We start from the raw sequence: 11867 nt of genomic DNA on the forward strand, positions 1-11867 counted from the left end.
TGCTAAGACACAGCCTCACCTTTCTCAGCTTCTCCGGGGAGAACTCCAGGCCAACGAGGAAGAGACTGAAGAAGACCCCGAACTCTCCCAGAGTCTCCACCTGGACCATGGACTGCAGAGCAAGGGTGGAGAGGCTGTGTGAGTCCAGGCCTCCAGGGAAAGCCCCCACACCCACCCTGGTGCTGGTCCCCGGCAGGAAGCCCCCAACACTGGTACTTTAAAAGAGAACAATTCCTGGAATTTCTCCTACATCTGACGAGTTCTGCCCTCAGGGTCTTCCCCTTGTCTTGATTCACAGAGAAGCATGCTTCTCTCCGCTGTCTGCAAGCTGCTCTGGGCCTCCCCAGCACTGTTCACTGGCCACCTCTGGGATGAGGAGGCAGCTCACTCAGCGCTGCTCGCTCTTGGCTCCTGTTAGGGCCGAGCAAGTCCCTACAGATGTATCTTCCCCCGAGTTCAATGCCCACATCCACAGTGTTGGTGAACAGCTTCTGTGACTGCTTTGACTCTTCATTTGGTGTTTACTTTTAATGTTGTCACTAGATAAATAAATAGCACAAAATATGTGATGTCTCTGTCCTGGTGACTAACAGTTCAATCCTTTTTTTTTTTTTTTTGGTATTGGGGATTAAACCTACAGGTGCTTAACCACTGAACCACATTCGCAGACCTGTTTATTTTTTATTTAGAGACAGGGTCTCACTAAGCTGCTGAGGCTATCTTTGAACTTGCCACCCTCCTGCCTCAACCTCCAGAGATGCTGGGATACAGGTGCCCAGCTCCATCTTTTAAAATGCTCCCATGGCACTGTCCTGACCCACTGAGCTGGCCTCACAGGTCAAGTCCCCTTCCTGTTGTGACTGGCACCCCGCCGTCTGCCTTTCTCAGCTGCTGAGTGCTGCTTGGTGCTCTTCTTGGCGCTGTGGGTGAACCTCAGCTGCCGACAGAGCGCCTCCCTGCACTGGCTGGCAAACCCAGCCCTGCCCTTACCCACATCCAACTGCTCTCTCTCACTTCTCTTCCCGTTCCCTGATTGTGCTGTGACTCCAAAACAACAACCTGAACTCGGGAGTGGAAGCCTGAGCCCCCTGCACAGGGGCCTTTCCCACTCCTACAAGGTGCTCCTGGATGGCCATCTGCAACCACGCCTCCTTCCTCAGTGCCGCAACTTAGCAAGATCAGCGTCTGCAGCTCCAGGCCCTTTGCCTTGAGCCTGCTCCCGCTATCTCTGCTGAGGAGGAAGAGGGCACCGTGTCTGCCTGGACTTGCTGACGCCTGGAAGGGTGGGATGAGGCAGGAAGCTCCCGCCTGCAGCCTTCCCTGATGCTGAGCCGCACTCGGTGCCAGTGCAGAAAGCCACACTGAGGGCTCTCTGTGCTACCAGGGGGCGAGCAGCCTCCATGTGGCCCTGCGTCAGGTCAGCTGACAGCTCCCGGCTGAAGGCGCTGGCAGGCAGCTCTGCGGCTGGCCAGGGCCACCTGCTGCTCAGAGGAGCCCCAAATGGTCCCTCTTCAGACCCTTTCTGCTATGTCGGAAAAATCAGAGGTTTAAGGCGTACCAGTCACTAGTGGGGGAGCAGGGCTCCTCACCCCACGGCCCAGGACACACCAGCAAAGCTGGGGGGCGTTTGTGGCTCATCTTTAGCCTCCTGGGATGTTGAGTGTGCTCAGATGACACGCTGGGAGGCCACAAGGCTTGGGACCCTTCCTTGCTGTCAGAGTGTTCACCTGTGACAAGCAGCAACTGGTCTGTGAGAAGCTCTGGCAAGAGCAGCCCGGGCCCTGCTGCCCTGGCAACGGGGCCACAGGCGCTCCTGGTGTACGTTGAGGACTGCACAAGCACAGGAGGGACCCAGCCCTTCCAACAGCTTGGCGCCTGAGGACATCTGGGTGACTGGAAACAGAACCTTGAGGCTGATGACCATGGAGGCCAATGGCTGCCTTCTGCCCAGCGGCCCCTTCGTTATGGAGGGCAATGCCTCCAGCTCTAGGGTGTGTTCCTGGTCCGGGGTGAGGACGGCTCTTCACTGACTCCAGTTCAGAGCTCTTGTCTGTGTGTCTCTCTGTCCTGTCCGGTATCAGAACAGTCAAGTTTTATTCTTACCTTGATGCTGTTCAGTCCTGAAGGCCCCAGAAGCACACCGCAGATGATGTACCCAAACATGGTGGGCAGCCCTATTGCTGTGCACAGCCAGCCACAAGGTAAGGACAGCACACCTATGGAGACAATGTCCTAGAGCGGAACAGACAAGCACAGATCAAGGCGTCGGGTGGGCTAGGACAGCAGGATGACGGCCAGCCCCTTACAGGAACCAGCAGACAACAGGACTGAGAGGTTTTATACTGCTGTGTCTGCAGCAGAGCGCAGCACACCGTGTCGGGAGCAGACGAGCCAGCTCTGGTTCGTCCTGCTCACGCCCCACAGCATGCTCCACATCTCCCAGCCCTGGACTCCACCCATTCCTGGCCTCAAAGCCCTTGCAGATGGGGTCCTCCCTATGACTCTCCTGCTTGTCACCCATACGGGCAAGTCTTCCACAGGTGTCAGAACCATTGGGTGAGAACTTACTGGGAGCAGGCTGTTCACAGTCTCAAACACACCCCCAGACGCGACTTACTCATGGCAACGGGAGAAAGGGACTGCTGTGAAGGAGGCACGGAGTTGCTCTACGGACATGGCCTGTTCTTTCACAATCAAGGACAGCAGGACACAGTCCCGGGCCAGCGCCTGGGAGGAGCCCTCTTCCCTGGAACCGAGGCCACGCCTCTCTGTTTGGTTTCTGTTCCTTGCAAGGCTCTGCCTTAAGAGTTCTGTGGAGATCTGAGCTTATCTGATCCCTCCAGGCCACCTGGAGGGTGCACTCCACTCCAGACTGGGCCAGCTTCCTGGGAGGACACAAATCTACATCCGTCTACCTGGAATGCAACGCCCTGTGCCCCACATCCACACTTCTCTGCCTCAAAGGGCTTTCTCTTTTATAGAAAAGAGTTTGTTTCTTTAACCTCAGGTTATAATTTTAGATGGCGCCTTGCTATGTTGCTAGACTGGTCTTAAACCCCTGGGCTCCAGCAATCCTCCTGCCTCAGTCAACCGCTCAAACAGGTCTCAGACACCGAGAGCTTTAATCTCATGATGGTCACTCCAAACTTCAGAAAGTCCTCCAAATTCTCCAAAACAGAATTAAACTTCATCTTAAATGTCAAAATGCCTTTTTCCTTTAGAAACAATTAACTAAGGGATGCTGTCTTGAAGCCCAGCATGGGATGCCAGCATTCTCTGGCAGGAGGAAGGCTGTGCACCACCCCCCTCCGAGGGGGCCCCGCATCAGGTCAGGCCTGCTGACTGCCCAGCGAGATGGGCGGGTGGCCTCAGCTTGCCTTTATGAAGTGGTGGTCTGCACGTGGAATGGTGGCGTCCCGGGGCTTCGTGAGGACATACTGGTTATTCTGGGAGTCGATCAGCATGCTCAAGCCCAGGCCCTCCTCCACATCCCGCTTTGTGATATTCTGCTTGGAACTGGCCTCTTCCTCCTCCACCCGCAAAACTGCCTCAAAGTTGACCCCTTTGACCTGTGAGAGTGACCAATATCATGCAATCAGAATCATGTTGATGCTTTTGCAGTCAACATCAAGAGGAAAGAACATACATCAAGGTAGACGTGTTCACATTGTGTCTAACAAGACAGAAGACCACCAGCATGATGAAGGCACTCGCTCAATGAAGCATTTCTGGGCAGAAGCAGCCGTTGCTACTTCCAGACATCCGCTTGACCTGATGCAGGGCACACGCTCACACTTGACCCCAGAAACTGAGAATTTAAATATCAGTTTCCGTTTCTTTCTCTCCACCCTTTCGTGGGTCCACCCCTAGACCCACAGCCAGTTCTCAGCTGGCCTTGATCTCGCCCCAGGGTCTTAGCCTGTCAGAACTGAGCAGCTGGAACCTGCTTCCTCTGATCAGGAAGGAACCCTCCAAGCCTCCTGAGGCTACAGTCCCAAGCCCCGTGAGTGGCCAAGCTGGGCTGGCAGTGAGTGCCAGGGGTCGAAGGAGCAGGTTGGCCGCCCACTCCTGCAGCCCCTGCCAGAGTACCAGCGTGTCGCTCGCAGACCCTGAGACATAGCCAAACCGATGGCCAGGCCCAGCAGCTCGGCTCGCAGGGCAGAGGCGCCGGAAGGCAGCTTACTGATTTGTTGTCATCGAAGGCATGCTCCTCTATCTCCTCCTCTAAGCGATCTGCCGCCCTCCTCACGTCCTCGAGGATCTCGTCCAGCATGGAGAGGCTCTTGTTCTGATGCTGCATGTGCTTAAGGGCTTCCACCTGATGTTTTTCTGCGGCGAGAAGTTCCACATACTCGGTCTCTTCCTATTTGTTCGTAGGAAAGGGCAAGATACATTACAAGAAAAACCAGGAGGGGACTCATCTGCTCAGGGTCCTGGTGACTAGACCCACCACCGGTGCTCCAGGTCAATGCCCCACCGCTGCACTGTGACTGACTGTCCAGCAAAGGAGGTCAAGCATACCAAACACAGGGAGCTTCGGAATGTGCAGGGACAGCATCTGCACCCCAGGGAAGGCCGTGTCCACTGCAGGTGGGTCCAGCTCAGGGAAATCGTCTGCACCTCCACCCTGGGGAAGGCAGTGTCCACTGCAGGTGGGTCCAGCTCAGGGAGAGCATCTGCACCTCTACCCCGGGGAAGGCAGTGTCCCCTGCAGGTGGGTCCAGCTCAGGGACAGCATCTGCACCTCCACCCCTGGGAAGGCAGTGTCCACTGCAGGTGGGTCAAACATCCCTTAAGGTCACCTCACAAACTGCCAAGTGCTGCCGCTCAGGAAGCACATCCCTGCCTGAAAGCCAGCAGCAACACCTGGTGTGTAGCTACCTCTGGGATTTCTACAGCAGGATGTGGTCCCATCCCATCAGACAGGGGCGACTAACGGGTCCAGAAAAACACATAAAGTAGAAAGTGTTGGTTATTTGGGACACTCATGGGCAGTGCTGGTCATCACGCTTAGTAAACATACTTTACATAACCCTAGTCAACTGATAACCTTACTTTTAAAACGTTTTCTCATGTTTCAAGAAGGGAACCTGGCTGGGACCGAGCCGTGGCCAGCTACCACAGCAGTGTGGCTCTTTTGTGATTGCTGTAACCCCTGTCCCTTCCCAAGTGCCCCAACGGTGGCTGCTGACACCCTGGAGGACCACAGAACCCTGAGGCATGACAGGCACAGGCTGAAGCATGCAGGGTGTCACATGGCCTACAATTCTGGACTGTGGCCACCAGACTCACAAGTCTTCTCCCTAACAGACGACTGCAAACCTGGAGTCCACCGGAATTCCTCTTATAACCAAAGGGTCGGGGCTGGAGTTGTAGCTCAGTGGTACAGTGCTTGCCTAGCATGTATGGGGCACTGGGATCAATTCTCAGCACCACATCGAAATAAAATAAAGGTCCATCAACAAATTAAAAAATATTAAAACAAACAAAAAAAGGGTCTTAGCACCTCGACTGTCCCAAGGTTGAAACATGGGCGATAGGCAGGCAGCAACAGGCAGGCAGCCAAGTCAGGTCACTGAATGCCTTGATTTGAATGCTTGTCTGACTGTTGTATCCTACCAAAAAACACCCTTGTTTTGGTGACAGTCATAAGAAAGTTATATCTCCTTTCAAGCCGTGACAGCCTGAGGTCTTCCATGAGGGGGAAGTGGCACTTGCTCGACGGAGCCTGGGTGTGGCGCCTGGCAAGCTGCAGGTGCTCGGCAGTGCCTGTGGAAACACTGGCACAGTGGCCCCCTTTAGAAGCACACTTGGTCCAAAGCCTCACCTCACGTGCACACATCTGTTTATAAGTATTTTTATATTTTTGTTTTTGTTGTAAGGCAATGAAGAACACAGGCTTCACTCAGAAAAGAATATGGCAAGAGACCCAGGTCACAGCTGCAGCCAGCGTCCCTCAAGGACGATGGCACTGTGTTCTGAGAAGTGCCTGGAAAGGCAACTCTGCCGCTGCACGTAGGCCAGAATCCTTGCACACACTGGGCTGGTCAGGGAGTCACTGATGGACACTCTCAGGCCCACTGCAGGTGGCTGAGCCCTCACAGGAGCGCAAGGCTGCAGGCATTCCCGCCCATCAGAGCTCAGCCAGACTCGGGGATCTCCACAACAGAGTGCTGAAGGGCTGGCCTCTCCTAGAAGTGACTGGCACCCCAGAGGCTCCCGAGACCCCCCGCCCCACCCCAGATCACAGCTCTGGGCAGGACTGGCCACATGGCTGACCTTGATGGCGGCCTCCCGTAGGGCCTCCAGCCGCTGCCTGCTGCTCTCCTTCATGTTGACCACGTCTCTGTAATCCCCCTGCAGGGCTCTCTGCAGCCCGTGGATGGCCTGGAAGACGGAATTTTCACTTTCATTCAGTTCTTTCTGGAAAATCTCAAACGTGTGCACCTGGAACAGCTTCTCTTCATCTGACAGGCCAGCATCTTTTTCCACGGCTCTGATAGCACTCTTCAGCTTGTTGAGAACAACACTCTTCTGCCGAAGGAGCCCGGTGAGCTTCCTGCAGCTGTCCAGGGCCCACTGCCTCCTCTGGGCGGCAGGTGCTCCCTTGCCGCGGTGCAGCTTGATGGCATGTTTTGCCACCTCCGCATGCTCTGTGGCACTTGCCACCAAGCAGAGGGCCAGGAGCAGCATCCAGAAGAGACTCTCCTCCAAGGCCCTCATGGTCCCAGCACAGCAAGGGCTCCAGACGGCAGCTCGGGTCAGGCTGCATCTTACATGCACATTTTCAGCTGAAAAACAGATTTCCTGTCACACATGGCTGAACTACAGCTCACCGCTACTGACCTGAGTTAAATACCAACAACATCCAGGACACTGTAAGCTTTCTAAAGGAAATGCCATTTTTCCTGGATCACTAACAACATCTGAACCACTTCAATCAAACACTAAGTGATGAAGTAAGAGCCTCTTAGGGTGCCTGGCACAGAGGGGAGATTAAAGGTCAGTTAGATCTCATTTTAAAGGTGATTTTTAGAAATCTTAAGCTTTGTATTTCTACCAAATCTACCATGTATGAAAGATAAAGGCCAGTTCTACCCAAGAGGGACTATACATATCAAAGCCCAGAAAACACCATCTCAGGTTGGCAAGCCTCTGGGACCATGTTCAGGAGCATTTCAGAAAGGCCATCTCCTGAGACATGGCCCCTCAGTCACACTGCTGGCTTTCCAGAATCACTTGGAGTCTTGCCAAATTTCCAAAGTCAGCACAGTTAAGAGCTAATAAGAGATGAAGATAGAAAAATTTAAAAAATAATAATAAAATACCTATAACCCCTACTAACTGTTCAAGCCTTTTCTATCACAGAAACTCAGAGCTGGATTTCAGTGCATCTTTTAGAAGCCAGACCCTGGAAGGACTGAGCTAATGCAGCACAAGGATGGCTGCAGCTCAGCTCCTAGCAAAGCACCCATCTCTACGATGCCAGCTTCGAGCCCGCTGCAGAGCAGTGAGGACCTGCTGGGAGGAGACCTCCAGACCCAGACAGAAATCTGAGGCGCTTCCTTCATGCTTCCCATCTGCCCCAGAACGTCTCCAAAGGTGAGTTTTTTTTGCAGTACTAGGAATTGAAGTAGGACCTTCACATGCTGGGCAAGTACTCTACCATTACGTAAATTCCCAGCCCTAAAAGTGGTTCTTTTGTGGTTTCATGCTTCAGAAAAACAACTCGCAATGCAGTTTGCACGTGCCACCTCTCTGTGCACACTTCTGGTTCTTTCCTCAACCTGGTTCTGGAAATTAAAGTCACCCCTCTACCCCCACACCTAAGGGAGTTACTGATTTTTCTTTTAGGATTTCAGTTGCAGTCACATTGATATTCACCACTGAGATGTTTCGTAACATGAGCATGATATTGAAATTACATACATACATACATACATACATACATACGTGTGTGTATATTTACTTATTATTTAGTTATTTATTTAGTACCAGGGATTGAACTCAGGGGCACTCAACCACTGAGCCACATCCCGAGCCCTATTTTGTATTTTATTTAAAGACAGGGTCTCACAGATGCTGAGGCTGGCTTTGAACTCACAATTCTCCTGTCTCAGCCTCCCAAGCTCCTGGGATTACAGGCCTGTGCCACTGTGCCCTGCACTTATACATTCTTAATGCACATCACTCATTTTACTTTCAAGCCTGTCTACAAAATCCTATGGACTACTAAATTATACCACGTTTTCTCTTGAGCAAACTTTAAATATTTTTACTTCCAGTTGTTATTTTTTTAGTTGTTGACAAGACATTTGGATTCTTGTAATAGTGAACTATCGATATGTTCAACAACATGAACAGATCTTGAGGCTGAGTAAAGGGACCTCCAAAAGCCACATACTACACAATTCCCTTTACATAAGTGCCTCACAGTGGCACAGGACGCAGGACAGATGAGTGGCTCTCAGGGTGAGGGAGGGGGAGAGGTGTGGCTAAAAGGGACTAGGATCCTCCAGGGATGGAAATGCTGGAAGGAGCCAGCACAGCCCCTCACCTGCACTCACTGGAGCACACACAAGGCAAGGGAGTCCGCCAGTGGGTAGGCATGGGGTCCATCTGCGAATAGGCCAAGCACAGGGATGGCTGCAGCTCTACAGTGCAGCCTACCAGTGACACTTTCTATTTACAAGAGCAAAATCAACACTCTGAGCCAAGCACGGTGGCAAATGCCCATCATCTCAGAGATTCCAGAGGCTGAGGGAAGGGACTCATAAGTCCAGCCACAGCTACTCAGTGAGATCTTAAGCAGCTCAGCAACACCCTGTCTAAAAATAAAGGACCAGTATGTAGCTCAATGGTAGGGCACCCCTGGGTTCGATACCCAGAGCAAGGGCCCTCAGGTACGGGGGCAGCACATAGCACCTGCTACAGAGCACAGGGGACAAGCATCGGGGCAGTGCTTTTAGGGAACCTCCATGCTGTGTGTCTGCATGAGTTCTGAGAAGCTGGTGCTCTCCTTGGCCTATCAGATAACTTCTGCCCTCTCTTCCTTGGGACCTGTGCAACCCATTTGCTCAGTGTGCACCAAGCCACACTGTGGGAAATAAAGTCGACTTAGCCATCCCTAGAGTGTGAAGTGGCACCATCAGGTGGGTCTATCAGGTAGATGCCACAACCGAGATGGTCCCTACCAGGCCAACTTCTCTCCTGAGTGTGCAAAGCTGGGGGACAGCTGTGGGGACAGCCAGCTCCTGGTGGCTACCTTGGTCCATTCAGCTGAAGCTAGGGCCCTAGTGAGTGGGAGGGCAGCTCCCTGTGGGTCTCTGGCAGGGAATTCCTGAGCCTGTGGTGAATGTGTAGGGAGCTGAGTACGTGTCTAACAGAGAGTCATCTAGCTTCTCCTGCAAGAGAAAAAACAGGAGGTGCCTCTGATTTCTTCACATTACTGCCACATGTCCAAGTTCAGCACAGGCAGCATTTGTGCAGGCAAAGAGGAAGAGAGCCACGAGCAGGCAAGACCACCTCAATGGAGTGAGTGACCTGAAGTCTCTTTATGGAGCCTTTTTCTTAAAGACCAATTTTAAACTTTAAAGTACATTTCCTAAAAATGGAGCACTTATGATCCTACAAATAAACTGACAGTTGCCAAAAATGAAATAAATGATTTATAAATACATTATTCATTTCAAATTAGTAAAAGAATTAGAGAACAAGGAGGAGGAAGGAAAGGAAAAGAAGGTAATTACTGAGGCTATTAAAAAGCTTTAAACTATAAAACCTCTAGAAAAAGCAAATATTTCATTAGTTAATCCAATCACGAGATTCTACTGTTTGACAAAAAACAGACAATATGCAAGACCAATAAGTTCTGGTTCTAAGAATGATCAGGAAAATGTGCAGAGGCTGAGCAGGAAAACAGGGATGTGGTGTGCAACCTTGAGTGTCCCTCAGGGTGTTTAAATAGCTACTGTTTGCTCAGGTGGTACCAGGTGAGACTGTCAAAGAACAGAGAGAAGCAGGGCCATACAAGGAGCTGCAGGCCAGCTGCTCAGGTTAGCTCCTCCTTCAGTGCCAAGAAAGCCAACAAGGAAGGAAAAAGGAGACTCGTGAATAAGTGCCCTCTCAGCAGCAAGAAACCTGTACTAGGTGGCCAGGAGGTGAACTGGCTAGTAAAGACCAAGTCACAAAGTCTACCCAGTCCCCCTTCTCCTTCTGAAGGGTTGCAAGAGGCTGCAAAGGAGCAAAAAGAGGTGGGACAGTGAGGCGGGCAGATATGCTAGACCTTCTGTCACTTTGGACTTATTTAATTGGTCACTCCCAAACAGTTCACAGATAGGTTATGAACTAAGGCCTCCCAGGGGATGTGCAAACCATCCTGGTTATTTTGTCTACTCTGACACCTTCCAGGCTCTGTCAGCTTAAGTGAAAGGCTTGCGGAACACCGTATGCTGGCCCTGATCAGCAAACCTGGGTCTGCTGCCAGGTGTATCTGTCTTTAAAGAGACGGTAAAGGACGACTGCTAATTCGCCTTAACACAGGGCAAGACAGACCAGTAAGGGGGGGCAGGATAGGTGACCTCTTAGTGCCCATTAGGGGAGGGGAGCCCCCAGGAAGGAATCCTCTGGGAAGGGGAGCACCCACCAAGGAGAGACCCAGGAGTATTGTTCCAGAGGGAAACCTGCCCCACCAAAAGTAGCTCTCAGGGAAGAAAGCCCCACAAGCCTACACCCACCCAGGAGGAAGAATGCCCACGAGAAGAAGCCTATCAGGGAAGATCCCCCTGACGCTCCCAGAGAAGATGCTCCCTCGGGGAAGAGCCCCTGTGGGAAAGACCCACACACACAAAGGAACGCCCACTCCGGGGCCCCTGGTGAGGGAGGATCCCCAAGGACGCCCCACCAAGGAGCCCCAGGCAGGGAAGGGGCCTCTGCTGGGCGGGAGCCCCAGGCAGGGAAGGGGCCTCTGCTGGGCGGGAGCCCCTCGCCGGGAAGGGGCCTCTGCTGGGCGGGAGACCCTCGCAGGGAAGGGGCCTCTGCTGGGCGGGAGCCCCTAGCAGGGAAGGGGCGTCTCCTGGGCGGGAGACCCTCGCAGGGAAGGGGCCTCTGCTGGGCGGGAGCCCCTAGCAGGGAAGGGGCGTCTCCTGGGCGGGAGACCCTCGCAGGGAAGGGGCCTCTGCTGGGCGGGAGACCCTCGCAGGGAAGGGGCCTCTGCTGGGCGGGAGACCCTCGCAGGGAAGGGGCCTCTGCTGGGCGGGAGCCCCTCGCCGGGAAGGGGCCTCTGCTGGGCGGGAGCCCCTCGCCGGGAAGGGGCGTCTCCTGGGCGGGAGCCCCACGCAGGGAAGGGGCCCCCTGGGGCACGCCGCTGGACGGACGGGGCCCAGCGCACCCACGGCCCTCACCGGGACGAGGTAGCCGCGCCCTGGACGTTCAGCCCAAGCATCAGTGTCCTCTATCCGGAGCTCCGCGGCGCCACGAGCAAAGCTCTGGACGCGGGTTTCCCCGCATCCCTTCTCTTGGCGGCCTGGGGAAAGACGGGACGCGGGATCGGACGCGGAACCGGAGACGAGACCAGGAGGCGAATGACCGCCACCGCCCTCTCCCCGCGCGGGCAACTCCTCCAGGGCCAAAGAGCGAGGCGCGGCCTCTTTAAGAGGGCGGGGCGTGGGCGGTCCTGCCGGCCCCTGCGCGGCGCGGAGCACGCCGGGAGCTGGAGTTCCGCCGTGCCGTCGGTCTCCCTCCTCCTCCTCCCAGTGGACTCGAGGCCTGAGAGCCGCAGGTCGGTGGCGGCCTCCGAAGGAGGAGCGGCAGAACCGTTGGCACAGAGGGGGCGACGCCGTACAAGCCGGAAGCTGGGAGGAGGGAGA

The 11867-nt window shown here is 54.0% G+C and overlaps 1 protein-coding gene across 3 annotated transcripts in view; it reads right to left on the bottom strand.

Annotated features, from left to right (window-relative positions):
* The window catches only part of Tmco3 (transmembrane and coiled-coil domains 3), a 36655-nt gene extending 24802 nt beyond the window's left edge, over positions 1 to 11853 (bottom strand). Inside the window, exons 1-6 of one of the 3 annotated variants that reach the window (XM_046454944.2) lie at positions 11403 to 11848; positions 6280 to 6791; positions 4184 to 4363; positions 3378 to 3569; positions 2104 to 2232; positions 20 to 112 (exon numbers count right to left, since the gene is read on the bottom strand). In XM_046454944.2, the coding sequence (XP_046310900.1) occupies positions 20 to 112; positions 2104 to 2232; positions 3378 to 3569; positions 4184 to 4363; positions 6280 to 6723 (1038 nt within the window). In that variant the 5' untranslated portion in view covers positions 6724 to 6791; positions 11403 to 11848. Of the gene's footprint in view, positions 1 to 19; positions 113 to 2103; positions 2233 to 3377; positions 3570 to 4183; positions 4364 to 6279; positions 6792 to 11402 lie in introns of all 3 variants that reach the window. The other 2 variants (XM_046454943.2, XM_046454945.2) reach the window with 2 other exon arrangements.
* Positions 11854 to 11867: the final 14 nt, after the last annotated feature.

The sequence above is a fragment of the Marmota monax genome, unplaced genomic scaffold (assembly GCF_021218885.2).
Source record: "Marmota monax isolate L192 unplaced genomic scaffold, Marmota_monax_Labrador192_F-V1.1 WCK01_AAM20220418_F8-fsc00026, whole genome shotgun sequence".
In the NCBI taxonomy this organism is placed as follows: domain Eukaryota; kingdom Metazoa; phylum Chordata; class Mammalia; order Rodentia; family Sciuridae; genus Marmota; species Marmota monax.